Below are 18,026 nucleotides of genomic sequence, written 5' to 3'. Positions count from 1 at the left end.
TCTGAGATGCCCAACGATCCCGAGGGTGAGGCAGCGCTCTCAGTTACTCCGTACAACATAAATTTGCAGTGATCCTGCTAATGCCTGTGCAGCTACTCCCTACTTCTGCCAGGAAAAGTGAGAACAGGATCTGGCCGTGAATCTGTGAAGTTTTATGGGAGGAGAGGCGGGGGAGAGCCCCCGGTGTGATTCCTGGTGTTGCAGGCAAGGGGTGGATGTGCCTGTTGAGGGCCAGCCCCATCAAGAGCTTCACGAAGGCTGCGCGCTGCCTTCTCTGCCAGACTTTGCCAGCTTTTTTCAACAGCGTTCCCCAACTGGGCTTTGCCTCATTCGCACCTTCCCTGCAACCCACCCCTGCCCGCACTGGGGGACAGATGCCAAAAATCCCCGCTCGGATGAAGCAGCAGGTCACCAGGTCGAAACACCTCCTTTGGCCAGAGCCAGAAACCCCATCGCCCACGCCGGAGGGGCTTTGGCTTGCAGCACGTTGGCCCCCGGGCGGGGGGCCACAAGGGCACGGTGCCCGTGAGCACCCACGGCGGGAAAGGCACGGCATGCTGGGTCTGCTGCACAAGGCGGTGGCGAGCTGGGAGCGACCCACGAGGGACTGAGAGCCCCCGCGGGGGCTGCCACAGGGCGGGGGGCGGCAGGGACGGGAGGGAGGCAGGGAGGGACGGAGCCCGCCCGGTCCCCGCGGCCACCCCGCAGCGGCACGGCGCTGCCCGCCGGTCCCCTCCGGTCCCCCCCGCCGCACGGGGCCGCGGCGTTTCCCTCCCCGCCCGCCGGCACCGAGCCCCCCCCGACGGCAGCGGGCCCCCACCTCTGCCCCCGGCCGGCCCCCGGCCGCCCCACCCCGGGGCCGGCCCGGCGGGGGAGGCCGCCGCGCCCCCTCGACCGAGCCCCATCCCGCCGGCGGCGACGGCGGCGGTGCCCGCGGCGGGGCGGGCGCAGGGCGCGGGGGGCGGGAGCGGGGCGGGGGGAGGCGGGGCGGAGGCGGCCGGAGCCCCCGGGATCCGCCGGCACCTCCCGGGCCCGGCACTCGCCGCCGTCTCCAACTTCGGCCGGGAGTCGTCCTCGGTGCCGCCGTTCCCGGAGCCCAGCGCCGCCGCGGCGACGGGAAGGGCAGCGCCGGCAGCCTCCTCCCGCTCCCCTCTCGCTGCCGGCGGGGGGCTCGGCCCGGCGCGGCGACGGGGCCGCGGCCCCCGGGGCAGGTGCGTCCCCTCGCGGTCTCCGGCCGCCGCGACGCCGCGGAGAGGGGCGCGGAGCTCCGTGACCGCCGCGGCCGCCCGCTCACCTGCCGCTGCCGCCGCCGCCGCCGCCGCCGCCCGGGGACGCGGCGCCCGGGAGATGCAGGTAGGAGGCGGCCCCGGCCCGCGGCGGCGGGAGGGCGGCGGCGGCGGGAGGAGGAGGAGGAGGAGGAGGCGGCGGTGGGGCGGGAGGCGTTTCGCCGTGCCGGGGGCGCGGGTCCCCCGGCCCGTCCCGGGGCCGGACGCCTCCCCGGGCGGCTCCCGAAGGGGCGGGCGGCGGCGCGGGCAGCGCCGGGGGGTCGCTGCTTGCTTTCTGCCGGCCCGGGAGCCACGGCCGCCTTTCGCCGCCCACCCCCGGCAGCGCGGCCCGGGGGCGCCCCCGGCCCGTTGCGGTCGCCGGTCGGGGCAGGGCAGGGGCTGCGGGGGGCCGCGGGGAAGGGGCGGTCCGGGCTGCGCGGAGACCCCGTGGCGGGCGGCTCCGGGCGGGGCAAGGAGCCGTCGGGGGACCGCGGCCGTCGGGGGCCGAGCCGCGGCCGCTGCCGGGGAGCAGCCCCAGAGAGCGTCCCCCCAACACGGGGCAGCGGAGGGGCGAGAGGGGCACGGGGCTAGGGCCGTTTGCGGGGGGCCTTGGCGGTGTTACTGCGGTGGAAGAGATCTGCTCTGGCAGGTGAGGTGCTGTCCGGTCGTGAGGGGGCTGTACTGTGGCGCGAGGGCTGTTGCTGGGGTGCGAGGGATGCTCCTCTGGGGTGGTGGGTGTTGATCTGCTAAAACAGATTTTCCTCGGACGTGACAGACACGAGTTTGGCAAAACAGAAGTTACTCTGGTAAGATGGATGTTACTCTGAGCGGAGGGATGTTACTCCTGGATGAGAGTCCTTTCCCTGAGTGTGAGCACAGCGGCTTTCCAAGAGCACCCGACCCCCTGCCCACGTTGTCCTTCTCAGACACATGCTTGCGGTGCAGCAGCACGCGCCGTCACCGGCCGTGGCACGTGGCACGGGAGAAGGTGCTCGTGCACATGGAAACGCAGATGAGTAGCAATGGCGTGCCTGGTTTCACGGTACCAGGGTATGAGCATCCCAGTTATGTCTGTAACAAACACGCTGTTTGATGAAATTTGGTTTTTTTTCTGGGAATTATGGCGCAATACTTCCCTTAGCGGTATGCATTAAATTACTTCCCCAAACATATTTTCGTGTGCTGTGATGCACTTCGTTGTCCCACGCTTTTCATACTTTTTCTGTGCCACCAGACGAGCATCCCTGTCAGACTCTCTATCCAACTTTTACCTGCCTTTTGATGCTTTCCTGCCTGCACTCTCCAGCGGGTGTTCATCGTCACCCTTGCTCTGCTGCCTGCACCCACGTACTCGCCTGCTCATCTTTGGGGTGGTTTTTTTGTGACAGAGTGGTGCTGTTTCTCACACATGTACCAACATTTATGTTCTCACTTTGTTTTCTTCATAGCCAAAAGCTTGGGTGCATGCACATCATGTTCCTCGTGTGCACCTGCATGTTTTGGATATAATCTGCTGTATGACGCTTCACCCGCACGTGCAGATTGGCTTTTCCACTGATGCCTCCTTGTCTGCCTACACATTGAGGGCTCTTTCCTATTGTCCTTTATTTGGGCTTTTGTGTCTGCACAGACCTTGGGCACGCACTTATTAATGGGCACACAAGGCATCTCCTTCCTTTACACTCACCTTTGCCCATCTGTCCCTTCAGAGCCCTTTACCTGCCTGGTAGATGCGTATCTCTAAGGTCTTCCCCACAGGTGGGAGGTTTGCAGGGGGTCACCAACACGTTGCCCTTCCTTCCCACATGCACCGCTGGGTATTGACACACTGCCAAAGCAACTGCTTTTAATGGTGGTGACAGGTCTAACCTGTGGGTGCTTGTCTTCTGTCACACGTGCAGGCGCTGTTTTAAAAGCTGAACCAAGTTTGGTACAGCTCTTCTTCCCAAAAGAGAAAGAAGTGGGCTTTCTCAAAGTTGGCAGGAGAGACAGACTCCTCTTAAACCAGTGTCCTGTGCATGGACACCTGGGTTTATCCAAGGTGAAAGTTGGGCACTGCAGGAATTCAGGTGGCATTTTTTTAGCCCAAATGTCCAACCTATGGGATAAGTTACCATGTGTGGCAGCGAGCCTAGCCCAAGTACTCTTTTTTCCTTCTTCTTCAAAGAAATTAGCCAAATATATGAAAGGAAGAGCAAGAGGTTGAACTGCCAGTGCAGGGCAGGAGGCAGAGCTGGAGAGGCGAGTTGGCCCTATTCCAGCTGTGGGTTTCCTCTGCTCTCAGGCTCCATTGCTTGCTCACATTTCAGCGCCCAGGAGTGTCCACGAGAGATTCCTCCCTTTCAGAAAGGAGTCCCTCCCTCCCTCCTTCTGTGCCTTCAGTATTAGCATAGCTCTCCTCTCGGTAGCTGTAAGCAGCCCCTGTGTCCTTTCCCCTGTCTCTAGTGCATGTACAATAAAAATGTCCTTCCATGTGTGACTAACCTCTGCTTAGGGAAAGCTGAAGCTGAAATCATGGCTGCAAGTTCCCAGCCCTGAGACATCTCTCTCTCAGTCTCTTCCCTCCCAATCTGTCAGAAATCATGACATCAGTTGAAAAAAAATGGAAGTTCAGAAAGAGCTGAGTCTAAAAAGTTGGGCATTCTGACTTTTTTTCAGGTAGTAAAGGTATGTCCCAATTGTATTTTCCAGACTTCTTCTGCAAAGAGCAGAAACACACCTTTTTAAAGAGAATTTCACATTCTTTGATAGTGAAGTCTCCAGGAGCTTTGACTTTTAGGAAGAGATCAAATATTGTGAAATAAAAAAAAATTAATAAATCAGTGCAGTCACGTTTAATGCTATTTTTTCCTTTCTCTAGCCCAGTGGGCCTCCCTGTTTCTGGTCTGCTTCGGATCTTGAGTCATTTGTCCTGAAGTTGTTGGGTTTGGGTTTCAAGGCGCACAGGGAAACCAGCTTTCTGAAAACTGCATGATAGCTCGTTTAAATGAATATAAATTGTTTCTATTCATAAGATCTTTTTTCTAATGGCTGATCAAAGTTCAAGTGAAAAACATTTCATCATTTCCAAATTAATTGGACACACACACAATAAGCATTTCACAGAGACTTTTAAACATAGTACTTTTAAAATCAGGAAGCGGGTAGCCAAGGCATGTTGTCATGTTAGACAGGGCTGTCCATGATTTGCTTCAATTTTTTGCAGAGAAAGGGACCTTCACTTGCTTGGAAAAGGCATACAGACTTCATTAAAACCGAAGGCAGCACAGAGAAGAGCCATGGGAATTTTTCCTGGACTGGAAAAAATCCTTCTCAAATGGGAGATTTAAGGCATGTGGACCTAGGTAGTGTTTCAGAAAGAAAGTTAAGGGGTCGCGTGGTGTGATACCTGAGTGCTTTCAGCAGCACTGAGAGTAGCTGGTACTTGGAGAGCTTTCTAATCCAAGAGGAGAACCTAAAGCATGTGGCTGGGTGTTTATGCTCTACGCATTCGTGTTAGAAGCGGGCAACATTTTTAACAGCAGGGTGATTAACCATTGGAACAAACAACCAAAGGCAACGTTAGCTTCTCCAGCTCTTAAAATCTTCAAATAACGACCGAATGTCTTTGTGGACAGGGTGCTTTACTGGAGCACAAGGTCTTGGACTCACTGCAGAGATAACTGGTTGAGACCGTATGGACAGAATTACAGGCGAGACCAGACCCTGTGATGCTCTGCCCCCTTCCAAGCTTTGGCTTAGGCCTTGATAAAGCTTACGCAAGCCTTCTCCTGCTCTGCGTGAGGTAGAGCAATGGGGTCGCTGAAAGCAGATTGTCGCTTTTCAGCACAGCTCTTTCCACAAAGTAGGGATGCTCTTGTACCTTGTAATTGCATGGCCGCTCTCCGCGAAAGCGCTTTGCAGGGGGAGCCCGTTGTGGATGGCAGGCTGTCTGTATGTGGGCATCCTTCAGTTGTCCTTGGGAGCTGTGAAATGTGCAGTGAGGTCTGAGGGCTTGCAGCGGGGCTGCAGGCAGTGTGGGGAAGGGAGTGCTGTGTGTCCCCTGCAGTCCTCGGGCCTGGATGACTCAAGCTAGAGCTTGGCTGAATTTGCGAAACATTAACTCCTTCTTTCATTAAGTGTCACAAGCAATTGCCAAGCCTCTTCTTTTACCCCTTTTCCCCTCAGAAAGGGAGCTCCACAGGGCTCCAGCAACTGAATGGCTACTCTGACACTGTGGTCCCTGTGTTTCTGGTTGGGTTTTCCCTGCTACCTTTCCTTTGCACGGTCCCCGTGCACCATGTGCACCTGGCTCGTGGGACTGCAGCTCTCCTCGGGCTGCAGTCTCCTACACGCTCCTCTCAACAGCTTTCCCACTTCCCAGGGACGCTGCCTGGCAGGAAGGTGCTTTGAGCAAACGATGGGGAAAAAATGTCCACGCAGTTGGGCGCTCCCTGAGCTGCTTGCCCCTGATGGCCCTATTCTGAGATGCCCCAACTCAGGCACAGCTACATCCCCCCAGCAGTTTTCTTGGGGTGTCCTCCCCACGGCCTGGCAGTGGTGGACGATGAGGGCTGTGTGAGCCCTGTCTCTTGCCCTTGGTATGTTTACCTGTCTAAATTTAACTCCCCAGCAGGCTTCATCCATCCTAAGCCGACCTGTTCTCTTGTGGCTGAGCTGTGGGTCTGGCTCCTGCTGCAGCGTTTCCTGGCTGCCTCGGGCTGGTGGTTTGCTGCTTGCTCCCTCTCTCCAGCAGATGCTCTTTCGAGGTCCTGGGCAAGCCAGTTCTCCCCACTTGTAGGTTTTATTTTTAAATCTGGTTGCACAGAAAGGGACCAGACAGCCTTCAGGACTGGAGGGTCCCTTGTTCTCTCATCCCTGGTTGCTCTGAGTATTTACTCTGCAGTGGGCTTCAGGAAGTCTCCCCTCATCCCACTACAGCCCACAGCTGTTTTTCTTCTGGCTGTGATGGCTCCCAAACGGAGACTAGGCACGCAGAGGAGCACCTCTGGCTAAAGGGCTGGTGCCTCTTTCAGCCCCTGTCAGGACACCAGCAGTGGGGTTAGTAGGTGTTTCCCCACTTCTTTTCACTTTGTCCAGAGCTGGGCTTCCCTGAGCTGACTTTTGTCCCAGTTTGTTTGGGAACCAAGTGATGTGCCCCTCAGCTTCAGAGGAGCTAGAGGGAGGGAGAAGCAGGGGAGGGGAAGTGCTCCTGTTTCTGTCAGGCTGGACAGAATTCCCTTTCTTTAGAGCTTCAGAGATTGGGACAGTAAATATGGCCCAACCTGGCAGCCTTCTTCATCTAAATAAAACCGTCAGGATCAAACCGTTTATGTCCTGCATAACCCTGCAGGAGACCCCTAATTGATCTCTGCTTTTCCGGGCATGCCTGCTTGTCCTGTAGCTAATGCTGTGGTCTACCACATGAGAGAGATGGTTTGAATCCTGGCCTCCTCTGTCACTCTTTGAGCTAACCCGGTGGCCTTGTGTTTAATATTCTCATATTCAGAGGAAAGCTAATGAAGGCCAAGGTTTTCAGCAATGACTAGTGATTTGGTGTATCCGACTTGAAACGCTGTCAAAGGTCCCAATTTTTTTCCGAGGTTCAGCTATTTCTGACACTTGGGCGGGCTTTAGTAGTCTGGACTTCATTACTCAAAATGACTAGCCCGTTTTGCAAATCTTCACCTTGGGATCTGGAGCAGCATTAGGCAAAACAAAATGAGATCAAATAAGGCACAATGTAGGTCTCTAGCAGGGTTACTCCAATGGAGTGGATCTTCCTAGAGCGGGAATCGGTTCGTGGCCGGAGAGCTCATGGCACTGTTGCCTGCAGGGGTTTGAAAAAGAGTTCTTGGTTTACCTTAATGTGTGTTTTTTCAATAGCTGATGAGAAAGGCTTGAAGGGTTTGTTAGTTTTATTTTAGGGAAAGAAAAGGAGAGCAACACTGTATCATTATATGTATCTACATCTCTGTGTGTGTGTATATATACACACACATGAAGTTTAAGTGCTGTTTTATTTGAAAAATTTGGGGAAAATATAAGATGATTTCTGTAAACTCTCCCATCTCAGTTGGAGATGGAGACTGGAGTGGTTGGGTGGAGCACGTTTTGTGTTGTTTTTGCCATCATTAAGGGCAGAGGGTTAACAAAAGTCATACCAATACTAGTATTTCATCAGTCTCCCTAAATTTATCTTCCTTTTCCAGTTGTTCTCTGTTCAGCTTCTTGGCTGGTTTGGTATCATTGTTTCACTGAGTCCTGAAGCATTGTAGCACCTCTATTATGGACGAGTTGGAGTTCTAAAGCAAATTAAATGAGAATCTCCCTTGCTTAGCTGTGAAAACGTTTCTGAGCTTTGTTATGCATCAAAGAATGGCGAAGAGAAACATATGAGCCCAAATATGTCTTCGTTAATGGAACATTTTTCAGAAAAAATCATTTTGTGACTCTCGGGTTCATTACTCTCTGAGGTGTTCCTAAGTGCTCCAAAGTTGTCTCTAATCATAAAAAATTGATACTGTACAAAAGAAAATTAAGTTCCCTTTTTTCCCTCCTCTTTTTGCAGATAGAGCAATTCTAGAAATTTCCTTCTTATATTTCATGGCCCACATTTGTTAATAATTACTGTAAATATTGATCCTGGCAGAATGTCAGCATTTTGTTTAGTAAATATTTTGTCGTTATCATTTCTGTGTCACAGCTGGGAAGGTTCGGAGTATCCTGTGGCTGTCATCACTGTGGATTCTGCCCAGCTTTGCATCTCTGAAAACTAACTGCAGCTTTTCAATCTTGTATCGAGATGCCGCAGATATTGATGGGGTAGCTGTAGTGGAGGCTTCTGGTTTTGGACCAAAATGTCATCTCTTACTCCAGTGCGTGGTGCGTACAAACCAGCTTTCTCACCGACATCTGCAGCTGTTATCCCACCTGTGGAGATTTTGCAGCCTGCCATACAGGTAGGGTGGAGTTAGTGCTCCTGTGAATTACAGCCAATTACCTGTCCCAATTTCTTTTCTGTTTTTAGAACTATTCCCCATTTCCACCTAGTCTTAAAAAGCTAATTGGGAATTTTGCCAAAATGAACTTCTATTAATTTTTTATTAATGGCAAGAAAGTTTTCAGCTGGGTAAGCTTGGTAGGCAAAGCACTGTTTATGTTCAGCTTTTACTGTAGTGCTGCACAGGCTCTTTCAGCACCTCTGCCATTTTCCAAGGGCCCCGCGCAATCCTGAAAGGCTTGAGAGCTGGTTGTCTTCTCCATAGCATCCCGAGATGATCTAAGAGTGGGTCTGTATTTCTGCACAACAGTTGCACTCCAGTTGCATAAAAACCCCACTGCATGTAACAACCAAACTTTTTGACCACTAGGCATGTAAAACTTCTGTATCTTCTATGAAAATGGTGATGTTTAGGTCAGACTCACACACCAGGAACAATCCAGTCTGATCAATCTCTGTCTGAATTTGGCTGCTTGTGTTAGGTTGTGTCTATGCCAGAGCAGTGCCGGCATGGCTGGGCAGTGCCGGGCTTTTCTGCCCATGTAACTGTGACACCTTTCCAAAGACCATGAATGAAGGCAACAATATCTCCTTCTGTGGGCACAGCTGCAGCCACGCAAGCATCTTTGTCAGCACAAGAGCGTTCCCTGTGGTGTTGGGAGGCATGTGGTTTTATTATTCTTTTTTTCACTCCATGAACTAACAAAGTTTTATGGAGTAAACTTGATAGTCTGGACCAGGCCCTACTTACAGATGCCAGGTAACACTTTCAAGTCAAGCATAAAACCAAGCTACAAGCAATAGGAAAAGTGGTTATGTTTAGACAGAGTTAGTTTGTGTTAGCTCAGCCTAACTTTAGCTTATGGACAAGGCTGAACTAGGAAATGTATTTAAAATACTTTAGGGATACGGCTCTTTCAGTTTGTTGCCACGTTTGGTAAACCTGTGTGAGATGTGAGTTGGTGAGCCTCGTGCCTCATAAAGTAGATCCTGAGCTGAGCAGATGAGCAGATGGAAGGTGTCTGTCACAGCATGCCTCTGAGCCGGCAGGGACAGCTTTGCCTGTGACCTGTACCAATTCCTGCACCTCCCTGAGGCAACTGGGAAGATTGTTCTTGTATTTCCCAACTGGTGCCATAACTCATTCTTCCTCCTGGTAAAAGAGGTGGTGATCTTCACAGAGCCTCAAACCTTTGTCCATAGCCAGGGAAGGATTATCCTGCAGACTCGTGTACAAGAGGACATGTGTAGGCTGGCCTGTAGGGTATGCTGGAGATGGACCAGGGATGGGGGAGGATATGGCCCTGTGGCTCATTCGCATCTTGGGACAGGCATCAGAGGCTGCCATGGGGTAAGCACAGCTTTTTAAACTCGGCCTGGGACTGAAAGATCTCAAGAGCAAGACCCTTTCCCAAGTTATGGATTGTCGTCCAGAAGGTCCATCAATCTAGCAGGTGCTGGTCTGATGTTGAAAGCCATGGAGTTGCTTGAACATGATCCATCCCGTTTGGGTCTCAGGCAGATGTTGCTGCTCTGCTCAGTCACGGTTGTGACTCCACCTAAATGCATTCTACTTTTCCCTTCGGCTCCTCTGCCTGAAAGTGCAGGAGCCTTTGGCTTTTAGTACTGACATGATCACATCAAATTCATCACTTGATCCTGTCACTTTTTCCTTGGTAGGGCTTTCTCTCAGAGTACCTCAGCATGGTGCTGGGTGGATCTTCCAGACAGCCTTGATGACTTGTAATCTGAGGTCCTGCATCTGTGACGACTTGCTGTAATCTGACTTGCTGGGCAGTTTTTGTGCTGCGCAGACTTGCATGTTCATAGCCATGCCCTGTCCGAAGCAGCAGACGTTAGTGATGTAGTTGCCTTTTTGGTCAAACTTTACAGCCCTGTATTTGGAATATACTGCTTCCTCTCCTTGTCCCCTCTTCCACAGAAAACTCTGGGTGGTTATTTCTGTACAGGACAGAGCTTGCTGGTAGCCGCACATCTGCCTAAAGATGTCTTCAGAAATTTTGTGGATTCCTGGAGTTGGAGTTAGGCTTTTGTTTGTGTTTTTCTGCAAAGAATTAATATTAAGTAAGTAACAAGTGATTAGAGGTAGTTTTATGTTTCCAGAGGCCTATTTGCCTTTTCCTTTCCAAGGTTTTGCAAAGCAGATGTTTGGAGAGAGGTCTGTAATCTTGTATGCTGATGAATCATAGATTCATTAAGGTTGGAAAAGATAAAGAGATGCTGCTTTGGAGGGCCTGTGGGAGTATCCTCAGACCCCACTCCTCACCTGTGTGCAGAGTGGGTTTCTGTTTGTCTAGTACTCATCTGACACCGTGGACCCTTTCCCCTAAATTAAAATCTCTGGTTGCTGTATGACATTTCAGGTTCCTAAACCTGACTTCCTAAGTCTGGGTGCAGGTATGACAAATTCCTGGACTTCTATAAGGAATCTCTGGTGTGTCCCTGGTGTGGATATGCCCATTGTGGACATCCCTATGTTTGGAGCAAATGCCCAATCCTCAAGTATCAGAACAAACAAACATGGAGCTGGTAAAATAAAAAGGCTTTCATAAAAAAACATGGTTTGGTCTAAACTGAAATTTTCAGAAGAAAAACATATTTTTCCATAGTGATGTTTCAAAACCTAATGATTTCTGTTTCCAATTGACATTCAGACTTAAATGTCATTTTAAGTTGAAACCTGAAACAAAAGTTTGAATTTCAGGTCAACATCCCAAAATCTCGTGTTTTGGATCAACATTTCATTTTCAATGTTTTGTTTCTATCGTTAATATCTTGGGTTTTTTCCCCCGGCACTTTCAAATCAAAAGCATTTGGAATTGTTCATGGCATGAAATAGTATAATATTTTGACCTTTCATCCTTACTTGGGACTCAGGCAAATGTTGAAATCCCAGCCCTTCTTGGGGAGCAGAGATTCCATTCTCCAACCAGATCCACAAAAGTATATTTCCACTGGTTTTGCTGGCCGGCTACTTCAATACTTTGTGTGCGATGTCTTGTAATTCACTGCAGATTGAATCTGTGGCATGTCCACATGGCTGGTCTGGAGAGGCTGAGGGCAGTTAATCTTTTGTGCTCTGTGTGGTGCTTTCAAATTAATATCCAGATTTCTTTCCCAAGATAAATTTTCCTTCCCAACCAGTGTATGGTAGTGCACTGGGCAGCTGCCTGATACGTATTCCGTGCACGGATGAGGACTCTGGTGCTCTCTCAGTCTACCTACGAGCTCTTATATGAAATCAGGATGTTTCAGAAGTTGAGACAGCTTCCTGGTCGTCTATTGTTTGCAGTCTCGCAGGCTGACATATCTTCCTGCTCAGAAGTTACTTTTTCCCCTTCCCACCATTGCGGGGAACTTTTTCCTGCCAGGCTCTGTGCAGCGTGTCTCTGAAGCAATTTTATGGTGTTCCCCAGAAGCATGCTTTTGTGTAGCTGCCTCAAAGCATAATCCAGAGAAAAGTCTCTAAAGCAAGAAATGTCTTTTTCTGTTTGGCTTTGAGGTGTTATCTCCCCTCTTCCAAAGTGCAATTGGCTCCATCTACATCCCTAAGCTGTTTTGTTTGGAGTAAGGAGAGCTCAGAAAATCAAGGGAGGCCACACACATAAACAACTGCGTGTGAAATCAATTAATCTAAACGAGCAGGACACATATTCTTAAAGGAGAAAAGACTGGTTCTCACAGAAACCTCCCTTGTGTACGGCATTGGCGGGACTGTTACAAACATTACATCACTGGAACAGTGATGAGCTAGGTGAGTATTTTAAACTTTTTCAGCTAGGGTTGGCCAATATTTAGATGAAGAGTGGTGTTCGATTGTGTCTGAAGAGCCTTCCACGTTCTTTGTGTTTTAACAAGTGATTTTCATAATGGAAATGCTCACAGGTACAGTGTTAGCATGCTAAAGCAAACACTGTTGAAGGGGCCTAAATTCTGGCCTCTTAACTTCAAATATTTGCATCATAAATTTGATTCTAGGAGTTGCACTCATCCAGCCAGGTATAAGAAGCCATGCCTGTCATTCTTGTGTGTTCATGTAGCCGATATTGTCAGCAATGCTACACAAACAACGTATGGGACAGGAATTCTTTGCAGGAGTTTTAATAAACAATTTTTAATCTCAAATTAGAGAAAAAGCTTGTATTGCTTTTTAAAAAAATCTGATAAGAAAAAGAGGTTTCCTCAAGCGGTATGTTACAAAGTATTATTTGTCTCTGCAGTTGCAGGACTGTGAAAGAGGACACTGATGTGTGGGGTTTTCTAAACCTGGTTAGCTCTTGGATCGTGGTCACACACAGCGGCAGTGCCCAACTTTCCCCGCAGGAGGAGGGTAATTCATGTCTCAGTACATTGTGGTCCTGTGCTTTAGGGTACCCAAAGGTCAGTGATTATGGTCATAGCCCAGCTTCTCTCTGCACCTCCTAAATAAAAGTCTCCTCTCTTAGCTGGCTGGCCTGGGGCAGCGATAACACGCGCTGGGAGCAAAAAGCTGTGCTCGGCCTTTCTTGGCTGAGGGAAGGCCATGGAAGGGAGCCCTTGACAGAGCACTCTTTAGGGGAAAGGAATGAAAGATTGGGAAATCTTGGAGACAGCTACTCCACTCAACCTCCTAAAGTGTCACAGGAGAGGATGAAGCAATGCAACTCTGAGAAATCAAAAGTCTTCGGGCTTGCAGTGTGACTCAGACATTAAAATCTTTTCACGGCCATGAACGTTCCTTGGCCCTACCCTACCTCCCGTTGAGGATGAGGAAAATAATAAAAGAAATCGCTTTCTGTTTTGCACTGATGTCTCCCTAATGAATCACACTCTGCTTAGTCCAGCCCTGAACTGAGAGTTCGTCCCATGGAGTGAACGGTTCCCAAAGGCTTGAACTAAAACCAGCCATGGTAGGGAAAGCTGCAGGATAGGGGTCTTGATAGGATACTCTTTGCCGTGCAACCTCATTGTTAGGTTTTGCCCTGATTTCATTCCAGTACATAATGGATTATTTTCCTGATTGGAGAAGAAAACAAAGACCTTTACAACTAAGACTTTGGTGTGTAATTTTTTTAGTTGAGGCTAGGAGATTGTCCAGCATGGAAGCCAAGGAGATGCCCTCTGTTCCGGTGCTGCAGCTGCGAGCCCTTCTGGAGAACGCAGAGAGCCCTCCCTGTAGCTTTCTGGGTGGAAGGGAATCACCACCTACCTCCTGCCAGTGCCAAAACCCAACAGGTTGGCAGATGCTTCTGAGCAGGCGATGTCTTTTATCATTCTGATCACCATCATTTGTTTTATTTGCTATCTGATTTGATGGAGTCTGAGAAGGAGATCACTTCCCAGGCGCCTCAGGGCAAAACCTGGGCTTCCTAGAGCTATGCTCTCTCTGACCCTCCCACAGCCCTGGGGTGACCCCCAGAGACATCTCTGCAGGGAGGTGTCTGCTGAAACGCACCAAGTCATTTGCAAGTTAGCTGGCTATACACCACTGAAATTCATCCCTCTCAGGCACTTTCATAGATCCTGAAAGCTACCTAAATCTTCTTCAGGCACCTAAATATTGCTGTTAAAGTGGCTTATTGTCCCCTAGTTTCACATCTATGAAAGAGGAGTCACAGTGTGTTCATACTTCCGTGATGCTCATGTGGTGCTTACACCATTTTCTCTTGCAATTAGCCTGAGGAGGAAGGGCAGATGCCGTTCTCGTCACCTACATCCCCGTCTGGTGCTTGGATGGAAATGCAAAGAACATTCAACAACACAAATAAATAAACTGTTAATTTCTAGGACTTAATTACATCTCTTGGGTTTGTTGCCGGACCTGAAAATAAAACTCCTCTTGCAAAGTTTCCTTGGTTTTTGTTTGTTTGTTTTGTTTTAAACAAAGCAAGTAAACAAGAGCCACGCTACTGAATAGGAGAGGATGGTTCGCCTGGTTCATTTTCCTGTGTTCCTCCCTGGGTTTTGCTCAGACAGTTGTGCCCCACGCTGCGCTTTGGGAGGGGCGTACTGGGCTAAATATATCTGCACTGCTTGTGAAATGCAGTATGGGGTGCTGCGTCATTTGGTGGAGTTTACTTGGAAACTAAGGTGGGAAGCCAGCTTTTATTTTCAGCCTTGGGTCAGATGCATTGGTCAGTCGTCTCACCCAGAATTTTAGTCTTGATCAGGAGCTTGTCCTTGAAACACAGACATAAAACCTACTCTAAATAAAAAACCAAGCTAATAGCAGCAACAAAACAACATCGGGGCAACCAAATTTTTCTCGTTCAGCAACCTGATTTACAATCCGAGAGCTTCTTCAGATAGGTCACCTTAAAAAAAGGCAAAAAAACCATACCTCAAATATCATGGCTTATTGAGTAGAGGAGTTGGTGTGATGCTGCGTGATCTAAATATATCAGAAAGAACTCCAGTGCTGGCAGCATGCTGATAACTGGAGTCTTTGGGCTTTCGCTTATGTTGGGACAGAAATGTATACCTCCAAGAAATGTGTGAGGAACAGATGCAACTTGGTGACTAAAAAGGATTTAGATTTTGCAGTGTCTAGTCCTCTTTTTTGGTTTGTCTTCATCTGCTGTTTCTGCTAGTGCAGTGGGAGTGATTTCACTGGAAGGGAACGTATTCCCATAGTGTGGAAATGCTGCAGGGTGGATGCAGCCCGAGGAGGTACACCTGAGCTCGCTTTAGTCTCTGCCTCAGGCAAGTAACAGCAGCAGGGCAAGCGTAGCCGCGCTGGTGACACAAACCTGCTGGGGACTCTTGGGGACTCACCCAGGCAAACGGGTGAGTGGAGACCCTTGCTCTTTCTCCATGAGCTCGCCGGGAGCTCCTGCCTGCGTGTGTAACGTGCTGCAGTCACTTCTCTGGCTGCTGAATATGTTTTTCCCTCTTCTTCCTTATGTCACTGCAAGAGGAATGCCAGTGTTGCTATATGGCTGTCTTACTAAAAAAGGAGATGAGAAAACTCTTCAGTATAAGGTTTTATATTTATCTAGGGGGATAATGATGATGCAAAGTAACTTCTGCCTTGCGCTTTATAGTGCCTAGCACATTGGGGCCTCCGAATATTACTGCAGCACAAGCCACACATTGCAGACCAAAGCTGTACAGCTTTGCTGGATAAAGCTCCTGGCACACTGGGGTCCTGGTCTACACTGAGGTATCCTAGAGCTCCAGGATGTGCGCTTCATGCTAACAACAATAAAATCTTCCAGATTTCTCTCAGAGGATTCAGTTGTGAAGGTGAGGACTGGGTACTGGGATTTCTGCTCTGTGACTTCTGGTAAGCCTGAGTGCCTCCTTTCCTTCATGGACTTCACCTGGACAATGATGGCTCTGAGCAGCAGAGAGTGCAGAGGATTACCATTGCCATTTGAACCTGCCCAGGTGTAGTTTATCCTCTCTGTGACACAGGAGTGTTGAGAGAGCAGATGGGAATTACTTTTCTTCAGCTTCCCTTGTGGGCTCTGTGTCTGGTCCTGCTTTTTTGACTGTCTATCGGTCCCTAGGAAGGTGGTAGGTAAGTGAATGATTCTGGCAAATGCTGTTGTAGAAGTTTGATAGCTTTGTATCTCCTTGTCTTTCCTGTACTTTGTTCCTTGATGCTTTACATCTGTGACGTGAACTGTTCCCTCCCTCTTCTCATCCATTGGTACTCCGGCCTCAGCCCTGAGGACTCAGAACATCTTCTATTGCTGCGTTTACCTGGTTTCAGTGGTGGGATGGCAGGGCTTGGGGAAGGGGATTTTCCTGGCAGGGGTAGGCAAAATTCACATAGCTGTCCCACAGCAGTTTGCTCCAGCTGCTGTACCATATGCTGTGGCCTATAGTTAACATTAGTGGTTTTTATTCAACCATTACATGGAAAGTAAAGGCTGTCTACATGATATGCCAGAAAGATACTGCTATTATGCAAGGAGGTGCTGGATGGAAGCGTGTGTCTCTCTGTAGTTCAACTCAGATTATTAATTAAACCATGATAACATGTAATTAACCATTCAAAAATAAGTGTTCCTCCTCTGTGGAGCTTGCTCCCTTCCCTCTTTCCACCTTAAGCCGTTTTCCCTACCCCTATTATCACGATGGTTCGTCTCCTCGCTGGGCACTTCATCCATCTAGTAGCGGTGGGCAGGTTGAAGCCTGATTGCTTTTTGAAGGGCATCAGAGGCTTTGCCTTGAATCCAGCTGCAGGAGGTGAAATTGCCTGAATCCATCTATGTGCCTGCATGGAGGGCAGGGTGTGTGAAATTACTGAGTGAAAATGCTGTGCTCTGAGGACAGCACGTGGTTTTGCCTGTTAGTAACACCGCTGATGCTCAAGCTGGAGTTCCTCAGAGTGACTCCGGGAGTGCTGAAGGATTTTGGTCAGTGTTTCAGTGCGTTCATGTTCCCAGTTCCTGTATCCTGGAACTGCAGGTTCCCAGTCCCCTCTGCAAAGGGGTGTGAGGTAGTGCCAGAGGATGCAGTGGGCAGGAAAACTGCGCGCCTCTTCAGCAGTTCTGCTCCCTGTTGCAAGTGTGCACGTAAAGCAGTGGCTAGATCTTGGCAGCCCCTGCTCTCCCTTCGGCTTCTGCATGGGCCTCTCATTTTGGTGCCTTTGAGAGAACAGCTGATGGGTTCAGGGCTGCAGTTTTGGGGAGTGGCCTGGCTTTACAGCAGCAATTTGAGCACATGAGAAAGAGGGTGCATGTTTGATCATCCACCTCCCAGTATAGACACTGCACTGGTGTGCTGTGCTGGGGTCACCAGCACAAAATCTCACGCAACCGATGGGCAGTGGCGTGTGTGGAAGGAGATGGGGAAGGAGGGAATGTGGTAACACGGATGATTAACTCCACTGCTGTGAGCTTTCCTCTGTTGGCATCTATGTCCTGTTCTGTATTTTCTCACTGTTGCTTACCTGAGGGCTGTCCTCTCCCAGATAAAACCTGTGTGTTGCTCACATTCTGTGTGGGAAGGCTGCAAAGAAACCCCATAGCTGCAGAAAACAAAGTAGGAGATAACTTTTTTTTTTTTTAATTCCTCAGTCATTACTGAGGCAATGTTCCAGGAAAAAAGAAAAAAAATCAAGTGTCAAGTCTCGTGGGATATAAAATTTTGTTTCTGACCAGTGAAGGTCTCCTGGAGATCTCTCCCAGGTTTTACTGCGCAGTACGTCATATAAAACACGTGATAATTCCTTCTGTAGGTTCAGTAGAAATTTTTCATTTCCTAAACAAGTGTGCTGTGTTCCTATGTCCTATTAAGCCACTGCTGTGTGCCGCTCCAGCAGCCCTACCTTAACAGCTCGTCTGGTTTGCTGGGTGGTTTGGAGTCTTTTGATGGAAGGCGCTATTTAATTATCAGCGGTGTAATGTTCCCGGAGCTCGCTACATGAAAGCGAAATACTGGCAGCCTGTAATTAATCTAAGCTAATGTGCCACTGTTTACACTCCATCTCCCAAACCAGACAGATGTAAGAAGACACCCAGCCTTCATCTGGGATCCTCCCAGGTTATTTCTGAGCTATCTTTGGAGAACTGCAGTGAGCGTATCTACCCACCCCGCAAGTTCCTCAGAAATGAGTACCTTTAACTTTTTGAAGGAATGAGTGGGAGACTTTGTTTCCTAGCAGGGAGCAGGGTTAATGCCTTTTCGTTTGCATTACCGCAGCCAACACTAGCTGGCATGGTACAGGAGCACATAACTCCTCCAGTAGTCATGAATTTTGCAGTGTGACAGGGTCTGATGTAGTAAGCCTTGCTTCCTCTGTTGCTTCCCTCGCTTTGGATGAGCAG

General features: G+C 49.6%; 1 protein-coding gene across 2 annotated transcripts in view; it reads left to right on the top strand.

Moving 5' to 3' along the window:
• The first annotated feature begins 1,090 nt into the window (after positions 1-1,090).
• Positions 1,091-18,026, top strand: part of WNT5B (Wnt family member 5B) — a 72,484-nt gene continuing 55,548 nt past the window's right edge. The window contains exon 1 of one of the 2 annotated variants that reach the window (XM_075115824.1): positions 1,091-1,353. In XM_075115824.1, coding sequence (XP_074971925.1) covers positions 1,348-1,353 — 6 coding nt within the window. In that variant the 5' untranslated portion in view covers positions 1,091-1,347. The remainder of the gene's footprint in view (positions 1,354-18,026) is intronic. The other variant, XM_075115825.1, reaches the window with a different exon arrangement.

This window comes from Phalacrocorax aristotelis, chromosome 1 (assembly GCF_949628215.1).
Source record: "Phalacrocorax aristotelis chromosome 1, bGulAri2.1, whole genome shotgun sequence".
NCBI classification, from domain to species: Eukaryota; Metazoa; Chordata; class Aves; order Suliformes; family Phalacrocoracidae; genus Phalacrocorax; species Phalacrocorax aristotelis.
This window is presented reverse-complemented; position numbering and strand designations above follow the sequence as displayed.